The 25,268-nt window shown below is 39.4% G+C and overlaps 1 protein-coding gene across 2 annotated transcripts in view; it reads right to left on the bottom strand.

Moving 5' to 3' along the window:
- Positions 1–1,109: 1,109 nt before the first annotated feature.
- SLC15A1 (solute carrier family 15 member 1) overlaps positions 1,110–25,268 on the bottom strand; it is a 50,254-nt gene continuing 26,095 nt past the window's right edge. For both annotated transcript variants that reach the window (XM_087435900.1, XM_087435899.1), the window contains 14 exons: positions 23,078–23,164; positions 22,421–22,510; positions 20,783–20,827; positions 20,584–20,616; positions 20,413–20,501; positions 19,794–19,875; positions 16,437–16,556; positions 15,221–15,364; positions 14,322–14,371; positions 5,488–5,595; positions 5,262–5,370; positions 4,550–4,693; positions 3,126–3,233; positions 1,110–2,166 (listed from right to left, as the gene is read on the bottom strand). In XM_087435900.1, coding sequence (XP_087292026.1) covers positions 1,975–2,166; positions 3,126–3,233; positions 4,550–4,693; positions 5,262–5,370; positions 5,488–5,595; positions 14,322–14,371; positions 15,221–15,364; positions 16,437–16,556; positions 19,794–19,875; positions 20,413–20,501; positions 20,584–20,616; positions 20,783–20,827; positions 22,421–22,510; positions 23,078–23,164 — 1,401 coding nt within the window. In that variant the 3' untranslated portion in view covers positions 1,110–1,974. The remainder of the gene's footprint in view (positions 2,167–3,125; positions 3,234–4,549; positions 4,694–5,261; positions 5,371–5,487; positions 5,596–14,321; positions 14,372–15,220; positions 15,365–16,436; positions 16,557–19,793; positions 19,876–20,412; positions 20,502–20,583; positions 20,617–20,782; positions 20,828–22,420; positions 22,511–23,077; positions 23,165–25,268) is intronic.

The raw sequence follows: 25,268 nt of genomic DNA, 5'->3' as shown, positions 1-25,268 counted from the left end.
GGGGTAGAAATAATCGATCGGAGAGCTAAAATTAGTAGTCCCTGACAGCTAGTCTTTCACACTAGAGTTTGTTAATTAGGCTCATTCAAATCATCGCTCAGTTATCTCCTCTTCCATCTCACTCCTCATAGACCAAGGGGTTTAAGATGTTTATTTAACACATAGAAGGACTCCTCTGTTCTAGAGATTGGATGGAGAACAGGGTACACACTTTCAGTCTAGGGAGAGCTAGACAGTTACAATATACTGAGGGACGTGTGATGGGAGAGAGCTCAGAGGAGAGCCACAGCCTAACTGGCGGACAGCAAACCTCTTGGAGGAAGTGGCCTGAATCCCGAAAATGAAGAGGACTTAGCCAGGTGGAGGGGCTGGGTGAGGAGTGGGTAGAGAGTAAGTCGCAAAACCTGATTTTTCTTTTTTCCTTTGACCTGGAAGTGAGAACCTCATGCATTCCAGGAACTGGAAGACCTCTACTCACTGCTGGCTGGATCAGAGTGAGTGAGAAAGACATGTCCAGAGAAAAAGGAGCCTCGTGGGCCCCAGTGAAGAAATGAGGATGTGACCCTAAGGGTAGAAAGGTCTTAGGCAAGGACTTGGAGTCCTGTTTTCATTCCGTCTCCACAGTGCAGCGAGGAGCTTGTGCATGAGGCATCTCCGAGACCCAACACAGGCCCTTTCTCCTGGTCCAGGAACCAGTTCCAACATCCAGAGCTGGGCACAAGTTTGTCTAAGAACCGTTGCTAGTTTTTATAAGAGTGCCAAAGTAGACTCGTTCCGGGTCTGGTACCTGGGAATGGTTAAATGATGAATATCTATAGGATGAATTAGGTATTAAGTGTTTATAATGTTTTGGAAGAGTATTTATTCAAGCAGAAAAATGCTCATTAGTATTGAGAAAAATACTTTGAGATGGTACATAAATACGCATGTAGAAAGATCCTAGTAACAAAAGAGAGGTGTATATATATATCCCTGGGAAAAATAGGACCAGGAAGAAACCAATCTCGATATTTCATGTTCCTGGAATTTATTATGTTTGGGCATTGCTTTTGTTCTGCTTTTATCACCAACTTCTGATGAAATTTTTTTTTTTTTTTTGGTGAGGAAGATCAGCCCTGAGCTAACATCCGTGCCCATCTTCCTCCACCTTATGTGGGACGCGACCACAGCGTGGCCTGGCAAGTAGTGCGTCGGTGTGCGCCCGGGATCCGAACCCAGGCCGCCAGCAGAGGAGCACGCGCACTTAACCGCTAAGCCAGGGGGCCGGCCCATGATGAAATTGTAATGAGCATGCACAGCTTTTATACAGGAAACATGTTAAGGATTTCTTACCCTACCCAAAGACACATGGACACTTATTCTTGAGAATGGGAATTTATTTCACACTATTGAAACTCTGGAAATCATTACTGGCCTTTACCTGAGTGATCCTTTGAGTTACACATAATTTAAAAAGAGGTAGGGACTGGAAAAACAAAACAAAAAACAAGAGGTAAAGTTACCAGCTAATACTAGCTGGTGCTTATTCTATACCATTCTAAAGCCTGTAAATTCACTTTTTGCATTGGCTCCTGCCTCACTTAACATTGTTTTCATAGAGCGTTAGAATGAAAACAATCTGGAACTTTGTCACCCTTTCAAAAAATTAAATTAGACCAAAATAACTTCATTTGTGTGGTAGAAAAGGAGTTATATGCAGGGTATGCTCTCACTGTTGTACAAGTGTCTGTGTGTGCGTGCATGTGTGCACACGCACTTGCACACTTTAAAGAAGACTTCTCTTAAAAAAAAAAAAAACAGACTTCTTCCGGAGTTTCAGGTTCATTGCTGGCGGCAGAAAATAGCTTTCTTGGTTTGGTCCACAACTCTGACGACTTCCCCATCAGGGGCCATCCAACAGAGTATCCTGCCACCTGGTGACAGAAGCCAGGGCATGTTCTGGGCCCAATCCATCTTCTCCTTGCTTCCTGACATTCACATCTGTGTCTGTGAGACGGAATCCAATGTGGGATATAGGTTATCCTTTTCCAGGTTCTTTTTCTTTTCATCCTCATCAAACTGAGCTTCAATCTCTGCTGGATTGACGTAAGTATAGAACCGAGCCATGATGCCAAATACTATGCAGACAAACAGAAGCAAGGCAGCAAACAGAATGTACTCGGCCCACTTTAAAGGAATTGGAGTTGGAGCAAGAAAAAAACAAAAACAATACAGGTTATAGTAGTGTATAGATCATGTACATTTTCTTGCTATGTCTAGATGCAAGGTGCTTTGAAATTAAATTGTTATGGAAAATTGGCAGGCTACTGCCATAGATACAGAATGGTGAGTTACTGCCACAGATAGAGTGGCTAGCTTTTTTTGAATGCTAAAGTATAAAGATAACATTTTTCTAACAGCACTGGAGTACAAAACACAAGACTTTGGAAAGATGAGAGAAACTTTCTGAAAAACCTGTCTTAAGGCACATGGCTGGCCCCTGGAAGGATGGGGACCAAGAGAACACTAGGCAGTACTCTTGAGGGAACAAGAATGTACCAAGTTAACCCCCATCTTGTCCCTTGGCAGTACCTTGAGGTCATGAGCATGCAACATTAGCACATGCTTGATGGAACTGGTAGGTGAAGTAATGAAACTGATGGGATAAGGGACATCTCCCTTAGGAGATAGATATGCTGATGCACCAAAGGAGAGAGTTTATATCATGAAAGCCCTCATTTTATTTTAGCTGGAAAAATTACAACAACCTTTAGAATGGCTTTAACTTTAGGTATTATGAAAGTTTCTGGTAAAATGTCTGGTTTAGGGCCATTAAGTTGCATTGATTGAAGCTAGGAAAGATCTTTTTTTTTGACAGTAAACCACATTAGGGTCTATGTATGTTAACCCCATCTGGTTATTTTGGTTATCAATTTCCAACTATATAATACCCAGTGAAAATAAGAAGAATCAACACATGCTTGGCCACAAGACCATTTGGTAATGGCCCAATCTGGCTGGTCTGGCAGTTTTATTCAGCCACTAGCCGAGATGACCATGTGTATATAGATAGCTAGAGAGGGTCATCACGACGACCATTAATGGACAAGACAGAGGCACATACAATCTCTTCTTTCCCTCCATACCTGTTGACTCATCTGGCCTACTCCCGCCACAATAAGCACAATGATGTTGCCGACAGCCACCGTCAACAGCCATCCTGCTTGAAGCACCGACTTCATGTTGGAAGGAGCCTGAGGAAGCAAAGCAAAGTGAATCCCAATCTAGATCAACCTCAGGGCAGGAGAACATAATTCACTGATTCATTTAATTAACCAGTCTATCCTAAAAATGTACATTAAATGTCAGGTTGGTTTAAATGCAAAAAGGACAATCACTTGGATAGCAAGACACCCCAAATGCTCATGTTGTACGAACACACAAGAATCCCTTTTTTTTTTCACTCTCCACATACTTGCAAAGTTGCCATCTTAGTTAAATGGACAAATCTACAGATGAACTGAATCTACTTCTCCAGTGAGTTTCCAAGCAAAGCTATCCAGCACGATATTTTCTTCCCCCAAACGGAGGCTGCTCTGTGGGCTGTAAGCTCGTTCTTCTGTGAGCTTATGTCCCCATCACCCAAATCTCTCTTTAAACACTTGTCTCCTGTGTTACAGGCAGCTCCTTTACTAGACTGTGAAGTCTTCACAGAAAGGATATCTACCTCATAATCTTTACTGCAAAACTTGAAGCTGGTAGATATTGTGGGGATACAATGACTAGAACTGTAGTTTTGATAAAATAGTTCCAAAATTAAGCTCTAATTCAGGTAGCAGCAAAATTTGCCTCCTTAGTATAATATAGATAAAAGGAATAATATATATATATTTTTTATAATTTTATTTATTTATTTTTTTCCCCCAAAGCCCCAGTAGATAGTTGTATGTCGTAGTTGCACATCCTTCTAGTTGCTGTATGTGGGACGCGGCCACAGCATGGCCCGAGAAGCCGTGCGTCAGTGCGCGCCCGGGGTCCAAACCCTGGCCGCCAGTAGCAGAGCGCACGCGCTTAACCGCTAAGCCATGGGGCCGGCCCAAAAGGAATAATATTTTTTAACTTCTGAATGCTAGGCCTTAATCAGTGTGTTTACTGGGAGCTACAAAGAGACCTCAACTGAACCTTAGAGAAAATAAGGATGCAGACTTGTAAACGAGCGTTGCTGTGAATTGCTGACACCATTTGGTTGTTTCAGAATGCAGAATCTACGGACGATCAGGCCCCTGGTAACAGTCATTAGTATAGTTTCAGGACTCTAAATCTCTCGTATATGCCTGTGAGAATTCAGACACATATAATATAAGCACTCAGGAAGCTAAACAGAGTAATATTCAATAAAGACAGGACTTGGTGATCTCAAAAACCTCCTTCAGTGGAATATAGCATAATGCTTTCTAGATTTTTTTACAACTATAAATATACGGCTACCCAGGATTTCAATTAAGTCCCAGCAGCATTTTTTGAAGGCTCAGGGGTAGGGGAGGGGTGGTAAAAACAACGAATGAGAAACCTGAGAATAGGAGAACTCCAATCCCGTGACAGAGAACACCACCTCCCCACAGGTCAGGAGGAAGTACTGTGGGATCTGCAGAGCCATGTTCACTATGTTGGGTGAAATATCTTCAAACACCTTCAATTCGGGACAGCCATCAACCTAAACCAACAAGGCAAAAGCAAGAAGAAGAAGTTAAAATTGAGATGGCTCCTGGAATAAACAAATGGCTCAAACAGGCAAATTGAGTTTGGACTTCTAGAATTACATCATACCATTTATCAAGTAAGTACACATTTTAACTGTAAATATGCAACACTGTATTTTATACTTGAGAGGGGATGGCCTTGGTGGGATCTGAAAATATGTTAATTAGTGTTTTCCTCCTAAATAAGAGAGTAGATTGGAAGTCAGTTTTGTTTAAAACATTGCCATCTCTTTGAACTAAAAGTTCCTACAGTCCACGTTAGTAGTCTGTGAGGAAGCATCTGATACTGGTCAACATGAACCTTTAATCAGAGTAAGTCAGTCTGTTTAATTTTATTCTAACGGTGAATTTAAGTCAATAATAAGCTCAAGAATTAGTGGTGAACTGAATTAATTCTAAGCTCATTTGAAATACAGATCCTAATATTACTCTGGTTAACTCCTTACTATGTCCTAAGTGTACGTAAAGACTCACGTCAATAAAGTCTGAGGGAACTTCTGATATCATGGAACGAGTACTGACCGTGCTTCTGATGACATAGGTATATGCACCACCGAACTCAAGTCTGGGAGAATCGAAATCACGTTCACACTGTTGTGAAATCTCTGTTGAGCTTATTGTGATGCTTTTTCTAGGAAAAGAAAGAATAATATAGGTTAACATTCTTGGTGTTAAAAGCTTCCCTGTATTGTTTAAAGAAAAAGACAAAATCCTTGAACTTTGAAACAAAGTGTCCAGTAATACTTACGTGCCAGAAGGAAAAAACTGATATTCGCTGGCATTGTGACTGTTGACATTTACATAAACTGTCCCGTCCATGGTGATGTTGAAGCTCTCATCAAAAGCATTTACAAATCTGAAACAGAAAACCATCTGCCTTGTGACTGGACGAGGGAATAATTTTCGCTAGGTCACAGTATGTGCACCTGAGGTTAGGCTATGCTCCCTTTTGGAAGACGTTTGTAGAAGATTTCTAGAGTATAAAGGCAGAAAGTAAGCAACCCTAGGTTGCCCTTGCCCACCCACTCAAGAGAACACACCTAAAAGAATTTATTTAACACAGTTAAATGCTAGAAACTGTTCTAAGTACTCTGTAAGTAGAAACTATTTCAATGACATTTTGTGATATTCCGTACAGATTGACATAGATGCCCTTCTCCTTTAAGCAGGTAGCTGTGTCCTTGGGTCCTTTGCTTCAGAAGCTTTAGAGCTAAAGTGGTGAACAACCAAAAGCAGAAGTTGCCTAGCACCTAAAAGCCTCCAACTGGGGCTTCTTTGTGGGGGTTGGGATAGAAGTTCATCTGTTTCCTTTATCTCCAGGAGCCTGAGGCAGGGAGGGGCTCCAAGGATTGGAGAGGAAGAAGTGGGCCAGCCCAGCAATCAGAGATAATTTTGGGGAGTTCCCTTCCGATGGTGGAGACCTGTGTCTGCAGGTCCTGGAGTGACAGGGACCAGCACCCCGCTGGAGTACAGCTAGGAATGGAACACACAATAGGACCTGGTGCTAGGTCCCACCTGCAAAGTCCACTGTGCCTAAGCCTCACACGGAACCAGTTGAGTTGTTCATCTTCCAAGGACCATACAGGGGGTGACAGCGTGGACAGATGATTAGAGAGCCCCTCCTTAAATGTTCCAGGCTACAGAAGACCCTGACGCACTTGTACTACCAGGGAGGAGAAGGGTGCTGCCTAAAATAAGACCAGTTGATTTTTCCTACCAAACAGATGAGTGAAGGCTTACAGCAGATTATCCAATTTAGAGAATGGGAAGTAATAACAGTGTATATACCCAAGTACTGTAATGAACAATTTAGCCTCTACATCCCTAAAATATGTGGCCGAGTTTCACTGGCTTTGTGGCAACAAGTAATATTAGTCAAATTTAGCTACTGGGAGAACATTTCTATGAATTAAACTCAGGTCCTGAAGTCCTTTGGCATTCGACTTGGTGTAGTTTGACAGGTGATTAATATAGAAAACTGAACCTGATGTGGGTCAACAGGAACCTAATAGAATTAATATTGCCCCAAACTGTAAAAGCTACTTTTGTCAAAGATTAGGATGAACCATTCAAAAGAGACAGTAGACAGAGTATGAAATCAGGAAGTAAACCTTTGGGCCTGGGCCCTGGCTTTATAACTTATAAGCCATAAGACTGAATAAATCCCACCCTAAGACTTGAGTACTATTACCTAGCTGACATATCTCTCAAGGCTGGTACAAGATACCAAGAAGAATGAAAATAATCTGAAAAAATGCAACATCACACAGATCAGATGTGTTTTCATACACGTACACACACAGAAAATAGTAGAGCTTAAGCAGCAAACACACTCTAGGTGTCTTGAGGGGTGAGGAGAGTGGAGATCCACGATGTACTGTGCTCTAATGGTTTTGATCAGGCACAGTCCTAGGGTCCCATTAAGACTGACGTTAGCTCAGGCTTCTTAGGAGCACCAGGATCTAAGGCTCCAAAGTGATCATGGGATGAGGTATGGAGAGTGGGAACCGGCTGGGAAAATGACCACATGGGACCACTTCCTTAGCCTAACCGAGGGGCAGAGGGATTAGTTCCTTCTCAATTTTTTTTAAACAACTTTGTGAGATACATTCACATACCACAAAATCTACCCAGTTAAAGTGTACAATTCAGTGTCTTTAGGGTTGTGCAACCATCACAACAATCTAATTCTCATCACCCCAAAGAGAAACTCAATATCCTTTGCAATCACACTCCATGCCCCGTCCCCTCCGGTCCCTGGCAACTACTAATCTGCTTTCTGTCTCTATGGATTTGCCTGCCATTTCATGTCAATGGAGTTATACAGTATGGGGTCTTTGTGACTGGCTTCTTTCACTTAGCATAATGTTTTTAAGGTGCACTTATGTCATAGCATATATTAGTACACCATTCGTTTTTTCCTTTTTATGGCTGAATAATATTCCATTGTGGGGATATACCACATTTTATTTATCAGTTGATGGGCATTTGAGTTGTTTCCACATTTTGTTTATTGTGAATAATGCTGCTAAGAACATTCATCTACAAGTTTTTGTGTGGATATGTCTTCATTTCTTTTTTTTTTTTTTTTTTTTTTTTTTTTAAAGATTTTATTTATTTAATTTTTCCCCCCAAAGCCCCAGTAGATAGTTGTATGTCATAGCTGCACATCCTTCTAGTTGCTGTATGTGGGACTCGGCCTCAGGATGGACGGAGAAGTGGTGCCTCGATGCGCACCCGGGATCCGAACCCGGGCCACCAGCATTGCAGCGCGCGCACTTAACCACCAAGCCACAGGGCCGGCCCTCATTTCTTTTGGATATATACCTAGGAGTAAAATTGCTGGATCATATGGTAACAGTTTTTCAAAGTGGCTGCATCATTTTACATTTCCACCAGCAGTGTCTAAGGATTCCAATTTATCGTCATCCTCACCAACACGTTATTGTCTGTTTTTTTTGTTGTTTTTTTTTAAATAAGAGCCTAGTGAGTGTGAAGTGGTATCTCATTGTGGTTTTGATTTGCATATCCCATTTTTTGATTTGCATGCCCCACCCACACTCTTTCCTTGAAGTATCTTTTTTAGCACAACAGTCACGAAAACCAAGATTGAAATAAACTGAATTTACAATCAGCCTCTGCATAGCTTTTTTCAAATCTTAAATTGAGATTTTTAGAAACTAATAAAGCATACAATTACATTATCTACATGAATGATTTTTGTACCTCTAATTAATAAAAATATTTGTAAAATATGGTTTTTTTATACTTTTCTCATCTTTTTTATATTTCTTTTTTTGTTACTTATGATACACATATTATTTTGATACAGTTAGTTTATGTATATAATTTATAAAGGATACCACATTCATACAGAGTGTGTGCTTACTCAAAATATTTTTATTGGATGTGATAAAAAGTTTCAAGACCACTGCTCTGGAGAAACTTCCCTCATAGAAACATATATGAATGTGGGTTGTGGCATTGTTTGGAAAAATGAGAATAACCTAAATTTCCTTGAAAAGAGGGATGGATAAATTACAGTATATTTGTGCAATGGACTATTACACGGTGGTTTTAGTGACTAGATAAGGGGTACATATGTCAATGTGGCTAAACATTAAAATAGTATTTTATAATATATACTTTATATTATTGCAGAATAACATATACACAGAATAATAACATATTAAGTTTAAAAACATGCCAAAAAACATATTGTTTATCGATACATACATATGTAGCAATGTGTAACATTAAAAAAATGCATGAGAAATATCAATATCAAATTCTCAACCAATTTTTGACTGAAGTATTGCCACTTTATTTAAAAGGGTCTATTTAAGGTAATCTATTTAAATCTTGCAACTTACTAATACCACATAATTTTAAAAATTCCATTTTGCTTAAAATTCTTTATACTCTTTCTTGGATTTATATATTACTCAGAAGTGTGACTTCCTGGAACTTTTGAAGTTGTTCTATTTATCAATTAGTTTCTGGCTCTAGTTTTCTAGAACTTCTCTTAATTTATGTGTTGTCTCTTGAGTATTATTGAAACAATAAAACCTTTGATCGACTAAGGATTTGATGTTGCCAATTAAAAGAAAAAACTTCCCAGTTTATATTTTACCACATGGGTGGGTGGGTGGGGTAAAGTAGTGCTGATCTCACATGTCCTTCTTTTCCAAGATCTCATCAAAGACAATTAAAAAAGAAGAAGAAGAAGAATGAGTCTCTAACAGCACTAGAACAAGAAAGGATACCACAATATAATTGTCCAAAGTTTTAAGACATTTCTGAAGAAATCAAAACAATGTGTTCCGAGGCACAAAACGCTATTCTGAGGCACAAAGGGAATCCCAGAGGCTCTTCCAGATCAGAATCAAATACAAAGATCAGGAAAGGGCCAGGTGACCATCATCAGGGTATTTCCTTCCAGATCTGCCATTGTGGTGTGTGCATGTGTGTAGGACAAAGAAACAATCCAGAAGATGCAAAAGAAGGATTTGGGCTGAATTGTGTCCTCCCCACTCCAAATTTATATGTTGAGGTCCTAACCCTCAGTACCTCAGAATGGACTATATTTGGAGATAGGGCCTTTAAAGAGGTAAAATGAGGTCATTAGGGTGGGCCTTAACCCAATATGACTGGTGGCCTTATAAGAAGAGGAGATTAGGACACAGACATACAGAGGGGAGATGTTGTGAAGACACATGGAGAAGACAGCCATCTACAAGCCAAAGGGAGAGGCCTCAGAAGAAATCAATCCAGCCAACACCTTGATCTCAGACTTCCAGCCTCTAGAACTGCGAGGAAATCATTTTCTATTGTTTAAGCACTCAGTCTGTGGGACTTTATTATGGCAGCCCTAGCAAACTCATACAGGAGGGAACAAAGAAAATGAGGGAAGGACTAAAAAGTTGAAAGGGCCTAGCACTAGCAAGATAAATGAAATCATACCTGCATTTAGTTTCACTGCAGAGAAACTTGAGAACACCAAGGAGAAAGAAGATACCAAAAGCTTGGTGAGAAAATATTAAATCAGCTACAAAGACTGGCAGATGCTTTTTTTTTTTTTTTTTTTTTTTTAATTGTCAGCACAACTAGGTGCTAGATGCCAATAGAAATAAGCCTACAAAGTTCTGGGAGAGAATGACGTCCAACCTATGAACCAAGTGTGAGAACAGAAAAAAGCACTTCCAGGTGTGCAAGGACTTGCCATTTACCTCACAGCTTCTCTTGGTAAGATATTTGAGCACAGTCTGCAGCAAGACAAGAAAGGTGTCTAAGATAGATGGCACGGAATCCGAGAGAGAAAGGCACTAACCTGGGCGTACAGTGAAAAATTGTATGAGGACAGTGGTGTCACAGGACTGCAGAGCAAATGTTCCAGTTAGATCAAAGAGCGTGCTGAAGAGATGGTTTTCAGTGAGGAAAGTGAATTCCCTGGATCCGTTCCCTGGATCGCCTTGGAGATAAAGGCTTATGCTTTTGTCAACAAGAGGCCAAGTGTGTTATAGGAATAAACAAAAGCTGTGTAAGAAAGCCTTACTTAAATTAAAGCAATCAGAATGCAGTACCACTGAACAATTCATGGAATATAGTAGGATATCCCAATTAATCTCGACATTCAGGACATTTCTGTTTGAGGATACATTTTCAAGGATATAAAGTTACATTTCCTTCTCTTTCAGATTGATCACTTTTATTACATTATGACTAATATTTATACAGTTATATTGTAAATCCTGTTGATCTATTTTTTAGACTTGACCTAGCACATGGAATACACAGAAAGATAAATATTAACAATGCGAAACAAACTGGAGGTGAAGAGAGATGAAAAGTGAAAGTTAGTCTCTTTACCATATGTATTAGTAAGTTAATAGACATCATCCTAATAAAATACCTATATCTCCATTAATTTGTGTTTTAGTCGTAACTAATAAAAGCTAAAACCAGAAATTGTAAAATTGTGGCCACAGAAAAATGGGGATTGGGGGTGAGGGTTAAGGCAAATAGGAAACCTACTCTCATTTTTTCCCCAATTTATTCCTATTTTTCATTCTTATTAAAAAAGCGTATTTATAGTGAATTGGCTTTTTGGTGTACAGTTCTATGAGTTTTAACACATCTAGGTTCATATAAGACAGTCACAATCAGGATACACACCAGCCCCATCATGCCAAAAATCTCCTTCCTACTGCCCTGTAGTCAAACCTTTCCTCTACTCCTAACCCAGGGCAACCACCAATCCATTCCCCATCCTTATAGTTTTTTCGCCATTTCCAGAAGGTCATGTAAGTGGAATTATACAGTATGTAGCTTTTTGAGACTGACTTCTTTCATGGCATTATGCATTTGAAATTCATTTATATCGTTGCATGTATCAATAGTTTGTTCTTTTTTTTTTTCTGAGTAATATTCTGTTGTATGGATGTTCTATGGTCTGTTTATCCATCACCCACTGAAGGACATTTGGGTGACTTCCAATCTCTGGTGATTATGAATAGAGCTTCTATAAACATTTATATATAGATTTTTATGTGAACATAAGTTTGCATTTCTCTCGGATAAATATCTAGGAGTGGAAAGGCTGGGTCATATGGTAAGTGTACATTTAACTTTATAAGAAACTGCCAAACTGTTTTTCAGAGTGGCTGTACCATTTTGCCCTCCCACTACCAATGTATGGGAGTTCCAATCACTCTGTATTTTCACCAGCACTTGTATTGTCAGTTTTTAAAAAATTATTACAGCCATCCAAAAGGTATGTTATGAAAACTCACTGCAGGTTTGATTTATATATCCTTAATGGCTAATGATGTTGAATATCTTTTCATGTGCTTATTGCCTTTTGAATATCTTCTTTGGTGAAATGTCTGTTAAAATCTTTTGCTCTGTTTTTTAACTGGGTTATTTTCTTATTATCAAGTTTTAAGAGTATTTTATATATTCTGGACACAAGTTCTTTGTCAGATAGGTATTTGTAAATATTTTCTCCCTGTTTGTAGCTCATCTTTTCATTCTCTTAACAATGAGATTTACAGAACAGATGTTTTTAGTTTGATGAAATCTGATTTATCAATTATTTTCTTTTATGCATCACGCTTTTGAACCCAAGTCACAAAGATTTTCTATATTTCCCTATAAAAATTTTATAGTTTTACATTTTACATGTAGATCTATATTCAAATTTGAGTTAATTTTCCTATAAGATGTGTAAAAATTTTAATATAATTTTTATATAAGAATTTTAGGTCAAGTTCATTTTTCATGTATGAATGTCCAAATGTTTCAACACCATTTGTTGAAACGACTATCCTTAGTGCATTGAATTGTCTTTGTACTTTTGTCAAAAATCAGTTGACTGTCCTTGTAGGGGTCTATTTCCATTATTCCATTGACCTTTTTGCCAAAACTACTTTGTCTTGATTACTATAGCTTTGTAATCAGTCTTAAAATTTGTACTATTATGAGTCTTCCAACTTCATTCTTTTTCCAAATAATTTTGGCTCTTCTAGTTCCTTTGCCTTTCCATATAAATTTTAGAATCAGCTGGTTTATATCTATAAAAATAATGCTACATGGTCAACTAATCTTTGACAAGGGTGCCAAGAACACACAATAGGGAAAGGATAGTCTATTTAATAAACGGTATTGGGAAAACTGGATATCCACATGCAAAAACTGGACCCTTGTCTTATACCATCACACAAATTAACCCAAAATGGATTAAAGACTTAAATGTAGGACCTGAAACTGTAAAATGCCTAGAAGAAAACATAGGGAAAAAGCTCCTTAACATTGGTCTTGGTAATGATTTTTTTGGCTATGACATCAAAAGCACAGGCAGCAAAGGCAAAAATAAACAAGTGGGGCTACATCAAACTAAAAAGTTTCTGTCAACAAAATGAAAAGGAAGTCTACAAAATGGGAGTAAATATTTGCAAATCATCTATCCGATAAGCGGTTAATATTTCAAATATATAAGGAACGCATACAACTCAATAGCAAAACACCACAAATAATCTGATTAAAAAATGGGCAAAGGACCTGAATAGACATGTTTCCAAAGGAGACATACAAATGGCCAACAGGTACATATGAAGGTGCTCAACATCACTAATCATCAGAGAAATAACAAATCAAAACCACGATGAGATATCACCTCATAACTGTTAGGGTGGCTATCATCAAAAAGACAAGAGATTAATATTGGTGAGGATGTGGAGAAAAGGAAACCCTTGTACACCCTTGGTGGGAAGGTAAATTGGTACAACCATTATGGAAATCACTATGGAAGCTCCTTAAAAAATTAAAACTAGAACTACCATATGATCCACCATTCTGACTTTTAAGTATATATCTAAAGGAGATGAAATCAGTATCTCAAAGAGATATCTGCACTCCTATGTTCACTGCAGCATGATTCACAATAGCCAAGCTATAGAAACAACCTAAAAGTCAGTTGAGGGATGAATGGATAGCCAGGGTTTTTTTATTTTATTTATTTTTTGGTGAGGAAGATTGGCCCTGAGCTAACCCCTGTGGCTAATCTTCTTCTTTTTGCTTGAGGAAGAGTGGCCCTGAGCTAACATCTGTGCCCATCTTTCTCTGTTTTGTATGAGGGACGCTGCCACATCATGGCTTGATGAATGGTGTAGGTCTGCGCCTGGGATCAAAACCTGAAAACCCCGGGCCACCAAAGTGGAGCACACCGAACTTAAACACTGTGCCACTGGGCCGGCCCCTAGCCTGGGCTTTTTCAGATGTCCCTTTTCAGAGTAAGGGAGTTCCCTCCAAGTCTTAGTTTGCTGAGAGTTTTTATCATGAATGGATGCTGAATTTTATCAAATGCTTTTTCTGCATTGATATGATGATATGGATTTTCCTTGTTAGTTTATTAAGATAATAGATTATATTGATTCATTTTTTTGAAGATTGAACCAGCCTTACATTCTTGGGACAAACTCTATGCTCTCATTTTATATCCTTGTTACAGCTGGACTTTACTATGGGTATGCATTACTTTCATGAGAAGCTGATTTAACTTAAGCGTTAAAGAAATGTATATACCTGATTCCGTTTTCTCCTTTATCTGGCTTCTCGTCAAGGCCATCCTTTATCTGAGGGAAAAAAAAACATTTTCAAATCTAATTCATTAAAATAAGTTCAGATTACCGTTTCAGCCTTTGAGAAGGAGAGTGATGTTGACATTTATCCTAGGAGCTAAGAGCATAATGACTATATTTAAAGGGCTCCATCCTTCAACCCTGGTTTTCCTTGACATTAACATGAAAGTCTACAACTTTTGATGCTTGCTTTCCAATGGTTCCACAGAATACTGCTTTCCAAGAATTTAGAACAAGCCACTCAACAGCTCCCTAATTAAACACAGGACCAACAAGTCTTAATTCCATATTGCAGTTCTATAAAAAGTCACTTATATTCACCTTACAGAATAACTACAACTCCTTCGTTTAGTTCAACGACCCTTCATAGCTTCCTTATATGCTGAATGGCATATTTAGACACCCATATTTTGTCATGAAATATTTTATATGTATGTATTTTTATTGCTTTTACCTGATATATTCACTATATTTTTTCAGAAACTGCTCTAATTTTCCAATTACGCAGTGCAAATTTTTTAAATTAATACAATTAACGATATATTTAAAACTTTATCTCAAAAAGTCCCTGAGAATGCACACATGCCCTCTGTCTGACTTGTGTACACACACACCACGCCCAGAAAAGTTCTTTCTAAAAAATTTTTAATTAATATTAATCCTTCCCATCCATCAGTCAAACTTTTATTAGAAATCAAATGACTTGTGTCCTTGAAGAAGGAAGAAATTGAGAATTATCTAATATGATACTACATAGAGTTAAAACGAAATCACATCACTAAAAGGCCATGTCTCCAACATCACAAATAACAAAGCGTCAGCTGTAGGTGTCCAGCTACTTACCACTCGGTACTGACTGGGGGCCCACACTAGAAGGGTATGGCGATGGCCCTGCTCAAAGTTATGAGTTACTGGCGTGACTGGTGATCCAGTGGAAGAAATGTTTATACTCAGTTTGTCTACATCGAAAGTCATAAATTCATTTGTCTATAATGGGGGAAAAGGAGTCATAGTTAATACCATAAAGTCTTGCTCTGCACTGTGTAACTGAACATTGTCATAGCATATTTTTGGACACTCCCAGCTCACAGTCATACATATCAAAAAATGCCTTGGGGGAGCTGGCATTGGTTTGTCTCAGCCTCCCACCCACCAGAATGTGCTCTGTCATGAAGTTGTTTAATATTATCAGAGGAAATATACTTTTCATCCAGCATTTTACTTTTACTTCATTTTATGAAGATAAACACTACGGAAATAATTCGTACTATGGGGCAAAGAACAGCATCAGGGAAAAAGCAACAGCCCTGGTAAAAATCAGTACTGGGCTGCCCCAAGCATCAGGAGTTGAACTTTCTTTTTTATTCAACATTATTAGCTTGGCAAGATCTAAGGCAGTGGTTCTCAACCATGGCTAAACAGGAATGAGACCAGTCCAATCAAAATCTCTGGCGTCGGGACCCAGGTACCACAATTGTCAAAGCCCTCTGGGTGATTCCAATATGGGCTCAAGGTTGAGAACCTCCAGTCCAGACCAATGACCATCCAGATAAGGGTTTTCCAACCTCCACACTATTGACATTTGGAGCCAGATAACTCTTTGTTGTGGGGGGCTGTGTGTCAGCATCCCTGGCTTCTACACAGGAGATGCCAATAGCACATTCCCAGTTGTGACAATGAAAATGTCTCCAGAGACTGTCAAATGTCCCCTGAGGGGGCAAAATTGCCCCCAGTGGAGAACAACTGACCTAGATATTTGAAGGGTGGTTCGATGCACCAACAGCAGCAACATCACCTGACAGCTTATTAAAAATGCAGCGTTTCAGACCTACGGAGCGAGAGTGTGCATTTTAACAAGCTCCCCAGGTGAGTCACATGCATATTCAAGTTTGAGGCACACAGGTTTAGAGCGAAGCCAAAATGAGATCAAGATACTAAGACATTTCACTTCTGGACTCATCTTTGGATTTATACAAGGACCAAGAAGATCACCTTCTCCAAATCCTATTATAACTCAGGTCAGAAGATGAAAAAGAAAGTTGCATTTCCTTCTACTTACTTGAGACATTTGGTTAAGTGTCATCATCTCTCCAGGAAAAGATATAGTCATGTTATCATTTCCTATATTCAATACTTTAACTTGGACTTCGTTTCCTTTGGGAAAGACTGGAAGAGTTTTCTGAGCAAAGTAAAAGAAAATTGGCAGTGAGGTCTTCAGTGCGTCTTGAAGATAACCCTAACCATGGCACTGGAGCCACTTTTCCCCTAGCCAAGGAAAGCTGTGCTGGCCAAGGCGTACCAAACACCCACCATGACACCTCCAATCGCTCACCTCACGGCACCCAGAGAAAGTGACGCTTGTGCAGAACATGGAGGCAATCAGAAAGAGGCTGCACCTGTCCCACCTAGCCACCTCCAGGTCAAAGGATGCCAGGTTATGAAGCCTAATATCTGAGGGGGTCAGAGTAACCATAGTCTAATGAAAGTTTATCTTGTTGTGGAACCTGAGATCTGCCCTCCCTGGACACCAAGTCCTCCCTTGTAAGTCTGGAAGCCCAGACCTCAGTCCTGGACGTGGTGCTCTAAACATCCTCTCACAAATGCTTTACGCCCTCCTGCCTCCACACCTGGCTCAGGGTTTCTGCCCTTTCCCTACAATGCCCTCTCAATTCCCAGTGTCACTGAAGCAATCTGTGTCTATTTTAGCCCCAGGATTCATTTTCCACAAAGCTAGTTATGTTAAAGAGAAAGTGAGTCCACCCATGCTCATAGCAGCATTATTGACAATAGCCAAGAGGTGGAACAACCCACACGTGCATCAATGAATGAACGGATAAACAAAATGTGGTATATCTGTACAATAGAATATTATTCAGCCTTAAGAAGGAAGGAAACTCTGACACATGGTACAACATGGATGAACCTTGAGAACATTATGCAAAGTGAAATAAGCCAGTTATAAAAAGACAAATACTGTATGATTCCACTTATATGAGGTACCTAGAGTAGTCAAATTCATAGAGACAGAAAGTAGAATGGTGGTCGCCAGGGGCTGGGGGAGGGGGAAATGGGGAGGTGTTGTTTAATGGGTACAGAGTTTCAGTTTTGCAAGTTGAAAAGAATTCTGGAGATTGAGTGCACAACAATATGAATGTCCGTAACACTATTGAACTGTACACTTAGAAATGGTTAAGGGCTGGCCCCATGGCTTAGCGGTTAAGTGCGCGCGCTCCGCTACTGGCGGCCTGGGTTGGGATCCCGGGCGAGCATCAACGCACTGCTTCTCTGGCCATGCTGAGGCCGCGTCCCACATACAGCAACTAGAAGGATGTGCAGCTATGGCATACAACTATCTACTGGGGCTTTGGGGGAAAAATAAATAAATAAAAAATTAAAAAAAAAAAAAAAGAAATGGTTAAGATGGTAAATTTTATGTCATATATATTTTCCACAATTAAAAATATAAAAAGAGAAATTAAAAGAGAGAGAGAAGGGGAGGAAGGGAGAGAAACAGAAAAAGTGGGGTGGGGGGAAGGAGGGAAGGAAAGAGAGAGAGAGAGGAGAGAGATCTTGTACCTCTTGTCTTATGTACTACATAACACCCTGTTTCTAGGACCTGTCTCAGACTAATAGCATTAGGAGTCTAGTTTAGCCCCATTGTGGGTCCAACAGACCAGTGGATTAGCTTGGGAACTAACCATTATTAGAAACTTGGAATACAAAAGATGTCTTCTTGTCAAAACGACAATTTACACTTTTTTTTTTTTTGGGGCTGAGGAAGATTGGCCCTGGGCTACCATCCATGCCCATCTTCCTCCATTTTATATGTGGGATGCCTGCCACAGCATGGCTTGATAAGCGGTGCATAGGTCCACACCGGGGATACGAAGTGGAGCGCACAAACTTAACGACTATGCCACTGGGCTGGCCCGACGATTTACATATTTTTGAAGTGCTTTGTTTGTGAGTGATGAATTTCTTTTAACCAGATCTCCTAGGAGTTCATACGGCAAAAGAACAAGTTCCATAAACTTCCCTCCCACTATAAAAACCGCACAGTCATCCCCCCTTATCTGCAGTTTTGCTTTCCACGGTTTCAGTTATCTGAGGTCAACCACAGTCATCCTCCTTCTGAGGTAGCCTAAGGCTAGGTCACAGTGCCTACGTCATCCACCTCACTTTGTCTCATCACGTAGGCATTGCATCACCTCACATCATCAAAAGAAGAAGGGTGAGTACAGTACAAGATATTTTGAGAGAGAGAGACCACATTTACATAACTTTTATTACAGTATATTATTATAGTTGTTCTATTTTATTATTGTTGTTGTTAATCTCTTTCTGTGCCTAACTTATATATATATTTTTTTAATTTTTTGTTTATTGCAGTAACATTGGTTTATAACATTGTAAAAATTTCAGATGTACATCATTGTACTTCTATTTCTGCATAGATTACATCATGTTCACCACCAAAATACTAATTACAACCCATCACCACACACATGTACCGAATTATCCCTTTCACCCTCCTCCCTCCCCTCTTCCCCTCTGGTAACCACCAATCCAATCTCTGTCCCTATGTGCTTGTTTATTGTTGTTATTATCTACTACTTAATGAAGGAAATCATACGGTATTTGACCTTCTCCCTCAGACTTATTTCACTTTGCATTATACCCTCAATGTCCATCCACGTTGTCACAAATGGCTGGATTTCATCGTTTCTTATGGCTGAGTAGTATTCCATTGTGTATATATACCACATCTTCTTTATCCATTCATCCCTTGATGGGCACTTAGGTTGCTTCCAAGTCTTGGCTATTGTGAATAACGCTGCAATGAACACAGGGGTGCATGTACCTTTGCAAATTGGTGTTTTCAAGTTCTTTGGATAAATACCCAACAGTGGAATAGCTGGATCATATGGTAGTTCTATCCTTGCTTTTTTTGAGGAATCTCCATACTGTTTTCCATAGTTGTGCCTAACTTATAAATTAAACTTTATCACAGGCATGTATGTATAGGAAAAAACATAGTATATACAGGCTTTAGTACTACCTGTGGTTTCAGGCACTCACTGGGGGTCTTAGAGCACATCCCCTGTGGATAAGAGGGACTACTGCACTATGAATGGAAGCTCCTTGTGGAACTGCTATCTAGTTTTTTCTTCTAATTGAGTGCACCCATTTGACCCTATTCCTGGCTGTGTCCTTCGCAGTGATAAGAGCCCTCAGTGCATGCTGATAGAAAGGGACTATTTTGCCCCCTGCGGCACATCGCCCATGGCTCCAGGACTTAGTTCATCAGCAAAGACCCTGGCCTCCCCTAATCCTCTCAGTCCTGGAGGAAGAAGACTTCTGAACGCTCCACTGGACCCACTAGGAAAGGCCATTGGAGAGTCAGAGGACAACTCACATCAATTTCCACCTGCACAATTGCAGCCAGCACAAAAGCCATGGAAGCCAGGAACATCCCAACCGTCATCCTCTTCAAGGAGCTGACAGGACAAGCAAGAGAGTGGATCTCAAGCAACCTCATACAAACGAGCTAATGAAGCCCCCAAAGGAAGCACTCCTCTCCTACCATCCTCCCCGAACAACACTGACCTCCCCACAAAACACAAGGGTTGAAAGTGTTTGTCTCTTATTCATGACCAAGACTAAGAAGGACAAATGGAATACAGCTTCTTGTTTGCATTTTTCCATTTAATTTCTAGAGCCTACAGTTCAGGTGATACTTTGAATTATAGTTAATATTTCTATCATCTACATAGATAAGAGCCTTAATTAGAGGCTTTTTCTGGCTACCATTAACAGCACTTTTATTTTAAGGGGAAATTTTCAGAAACATCGGCATACAGACATCTAATTCAAATACTGCTTTTCTTTAAGAACCCCCTCACATAGGTGGCGTTGTGGGAGGGAAGACAGACATTCTCTCCATTGAGGCACTGGAAGCTGGGGGACAGCAGCCTATTTGCAAAGCCCTAGGACTAATGGAGCCTCACCCCAACCCCAACCCGCCAGTCACCTACGTGAAATTGAAACCACATTTTGCAATCAGAGGATACACCACAGCTTCCATGATGGGGACCAGGATCACGATCAAGATGGCGTTCACAGTCTGCAGATGAAGTGGAGATGAAATGTTACTGTTGTCTCAGGCAACTTTGATCTCTGAAAGCAACTTACATAGTTTCTCCTACCTGCATTTGATCGGGCTGAATTTCAATAATTCCCTAAAAAGAGGGGGAAAAAAATCTCATTGACAAATTGCCACAGATGATCAATTGAGAGGGAGGGCGGGTTGGGAATGTCATGAAAGGGAAGGAGAAAGGGGGCAGAGGGACTGAAACAAGGGATTAGTGGCCAGGGAAGTGAAATATCTGGATGTCCCAAACTTACCATTCTCCCATTCATAGTGGTTGCTTGCAGTGTCCACCTTGACCCCTTAAAAATGAATAAATTTACTGCATCATTTGGGAACACGGGTTTTCAACATAACACAAGTCAATGTTGAGTCTTTTCCAAATCAGGAAGGAGGTCTAAAATGTTATAGGATTTAAAACTTTTGTAAACATCAAGTTAGTCTCCAAGCTCGGTTGTAATGGTGAGTAAGAAGAGACAACTTGCATTTCTGCTGTACAAGTTAACACAACAGAGGGGACTCCAACCCCTCATGAAGAATCTGCAGAACACTACTCTGCGATAAAGCTATCCTTGGGAAACACAAAAATGCATTTCTGAGGGTTGTCAGAGAGCACATCTCGGGCAAGGTGAAAGCAGCTAAGCACACCGAGGACATTCTTATATTCACTGGCAGCATAGTTTCAAGAACATTATTATTGCCAAGAGCCATTTTTGACAGACGAGGCTGTCTTACAATGGAATTCCTTCAAGAGCGTGTTGGATTTAAACCCGGGCAGCCTGGTTACATTCAACCTATCTTATAGTAAAGATGACTCAGGACTGTACAAGTATATGTGATTATTTCCATGGAGGCCTGAACACGTAAATGTTTCAACATAATCTATCAACTCCACTAGGAGGACATCATAGAAAGTTAGGAAATATGCTACTATTTGAGTCCTTCATATATGCCAGTCACTGATCACTTTATCAGTGTTCTCTAATTCGTTCCTCACAGCCTTGCCGTGGGTTATAACCCTTTCAGAAGGGTTAAGGAACTATCCTAAGACACACAGCTAAAAGGGGATGAGTGTATTTCTAGTGCAAGTCTGATTCCAATAACCGGTCCCTATCCAACATGCAAAACTGCCTCCCTGGCACTTTAGATGCCAGTCTAAATTCCACACTTAGAAATAAGGAGATTCATGTGTATGCTCAAATTTTTTCCAAGAGACGGTTTACCCTTGTGATAATCCTTTCTGCACAATAAAACCATGTGTGTTTGTCAACTTTTTTAAACTCCAGTTTCTAAAGGAAACAATATCTTATTACTTTGACTACTGAGCTTCACGCGTTGAGTTGTCTAACCTCAGTTTTTAAAAATTCCTAGGCATGCATCTTACAGTTGAGGGAGAAAGAGCAGAGAGACCAGGCAATTAGACCAGGTTCTAGTTCCCTGCTCTGGTAAGAATGACTTCAGTGGAGCCATTTCACATGTCTGCATGGCACTTCTAGCCCGAGCATTCTATTCTAGTGTGGAAGATATCCAGTCCCTCTGGGCTTAAATATTCTGTGGATCCCATTAAAAACAATACCCCTTTACCGTGCTGCATCAGTAGAAAAACCAACTCTTTATTCTCAGTTTTGGTTGGCAAGAGTCCTGATCAACTTTGATCAAATCTTTCCCAAGTCTCCTTCACTTGACCATACCTAATTTTCTTCATGGTTTTGCAAGAGAAATGTGGATAGAACCATCTAGAGTTGGTTTCTAAAAAAGAAACTCAATGTGAACTAACAATTATCAAACAAATGAAAATATTTTTAGGAGCTAAATACTAAGTACAGCTTGGCACATGGTGGTGCCCAAAGAATGTTTGCTCAATGAGGATGTACAGAAATAGAGTTTCACATTACCTGCTGATCAAACAAGGCCCAGAACATGGGGAGTGGAATGTACAGGAACATCACCTTCGTAACCATCTTAATTTGGGAGACAAGCCGCTCCTGTAGTTGGAGTGGGGGAGGGACACATCAGCCATGACCTGTGTCACTCACAGCCATTAGCAGTTTAGTTTCAGTGTAGACATATTTGCATCTAGAGACAAGCTGGGAGGTGAGTAATTGTTCCAAAGAGCCCTACCACAAGTTTCTTCAGAAAACCAGACATTCCTAAGCTATTTAAAATATGAGCAAAACATCTGTTTGCGAGGTAAATTCCTCAAATTTAAATGTAAATTCCACTAAATATAAATCCCACTACCACTGCTTAACTCTTCTATATTCAAACTAAAGTTATGTGATCTCAATTACATATAATTAATGGCAGATTGTTCCAAATGAAAACCTATGAAAGGGTAATATTATTTCTAGGTAAATTACATCCATCGTTTATCAAGTTCTTCTCAATATAAAAAAACACTCTTGCATAGTCTTATTTAAAATAGTAATAAAGTTTACGAGGCTACAACTGCTAATTTTGTCCATGTAGCCTCAATAATATGAATTGCGACTGTGGGTGTCCACTTTCTAGAGGAAGATCCCTGAACCACTGGAGCAATAATAATCACTCACATCGTATTTCTCTTTGGCCCAGTCCAGCCAGTGCTCCCTCTTGGGAAATTTCTTACTCCGATGCCTAATCCTATTTTTGATGGCAAACTGAAGGAAGGAAAAAAAATCAAATATCAAAACAGAACACACTATTTTATCAGGAAAACACATTTCATTTAAAACCCCTTTGGGCCGGCTCCATGGCTTAGCGGTTAAGTGCGCGCGCTCTGATGCTGGCGGCCCGGGTTTGGATCCCGGGCGCGCCCCAAGGCACCACTTCTCCGTCCAGCGCAAGGCCGAGTCCCACGTACAGCAACTAGAAGGATGTGAACCTATGACATACAACTATCTGCTGGGGCTTTGGGGGGAAAAAAATGAATAAATAAAATCTTTAAAAAAAAAAAAAATAAAAAAATAAAACCCCTTTAATGGAAAACTATGAGAGAAGGAAAATATAAAATTGTACACACTAGTATAAGGATGATGCTAAAAGACATAACATGCAGTTATTTCTCAGCTCTTTCTAACTACGAGCATTGAGTTGGAGTAAGCAAAGTCCCGCTGTTCCTACTTTACTCTGCATGCCCTCTAGAGAGGAGTGTTCAATAGAAATATAATGCACGACACATTTACAATTTAAGTTTTCTGGTAGCCATATTAAAGGCTGAAATTCATTTTAAATATATTTTATTTAACCCCAAAACCCAAAATATGATCTTAATATATAATCAATATTAACAAACTAATGAGGATTTTTACATCCTTTTTTCATACCAAGTCTTCAAAATCCAAGGTATATTTCACACGGACGGCACATCTCAATTTGGATGCTAAATGTTTATCAGAAATATGTAATTTGTATTTACATCTCATAAAATTTACTTTTGAAAAACTAGATTTACATACCTAAGTTGTTCCAAACATACTTAAAAGTTTTCCAATAACTGAACTGAGTATCAGTTTTTAAATTTAAAAGAACCTACTACATAGAAATACACTGATAAGAAATTATATAATTTAAATTAATTTAAGTGAAATGCAATTTAAAATTCTGTTCACTAGTTGCACTTGCTGCATTTCAAATGTTCCATAGCCACTTGGCTAGTGGCCACAATATTGGCCAGCACAGGTCTATAATAAACGTACTATCACCACTCAAAGGAGAGGGAGAACCCCCTACATAGAACTAGATTCATAAGGAAATAAAGGTTATAGCTAAACATATGTTAAAATAGGCTAACACTGATCAGAAAAACATACTGACCCACACACCATAAAATTAGGGGCTTCTAAGATTCCTTGTTAGTAAGAGGACTTTAGGAAAAGCAAAGTGCATTTGCAATGACATAGCAGCAAGAGAAAGGGATGGTGGTGCTGGTTGGGGACATGCGTGTGACTAGAAGGCAATAACTCAAAGCTACGGGCTGGTTTTAGGATACTGGGAAATACCATTCTCACGACTCTAAATAGCTTGAAGTTGTTCTTTTGGAGTTTGAGCTAAGTTCTCAATTACTTGGTACAGAGGGACTTGGAGAGACCATTGGTAAGATCCTCTCTTAGCTTGGAAAAAACTTTTTTGGTGGGAATCAATTTAATGTTAGAGGAAAGTGCAGGAGGAAAGGGAAGAGCTGTAAGTAAAGGGAGTTTTTTGGACCCTGAGGGGACATATTTATTTCACAAAGTGAAGTCCAGATGCATAATTTAATGTAATAAAGCCAGGAAAGTGACCTAAAATTATCTTAAAGCCGTCTTTTCATCCAAAAGATTATCCACACATGTATTTTTTAAATAAATAAGTGATACATTTTCCCCCTATTATACGATGTTCACTAAAAAATGGGGAGTATATAGAGGAAAAAAGTTATTTGATCCCATTATTTAAAGATTCCTACACTCAATGCTTTTTCCTGCCTTTAAATGTGCCTCTGTGTACATATACCATATAGATATATATGGAAGAAACCATATTCTGTATGTTCTTATCACCAAATAGTCCTTGAAATCAAGACTTCCGATGCTGCATAAGATAGCATAGATGTACTGTAAGTTAAGCACTGTTCTCTTATTTTCAGCAATTTGGTGGACTTAACATTTTTGCTGTTATCAATATTACATTGATAATCTACAAATGTGAATCTGTGTTCGTTTTTAAAAGTTATTTTCTTAGACTTAATTCTTAAAAGTAGGATTACTGACCCTTTCTACGCTTGAT

The sequence above is a fragment of the Ceratotherium simum genome, chromosome 10 (assembly GCF_057802395.1).
Source record: "Ceratotherium simum simum isolate JZ-2026a chromosome 10, ASM5780239v1, whole genome shotgun sequence".
NCBI classification, from domain to species: Eukaryota; Metazoa; Chordata; class Mammalia; order Perissodactyla; family Rhinocerotidae; genus Ceratotherium; species Ceratotherium simum.
This window is presented reverse-complemented; position numbering and strand designations above follow the sequence as displayed.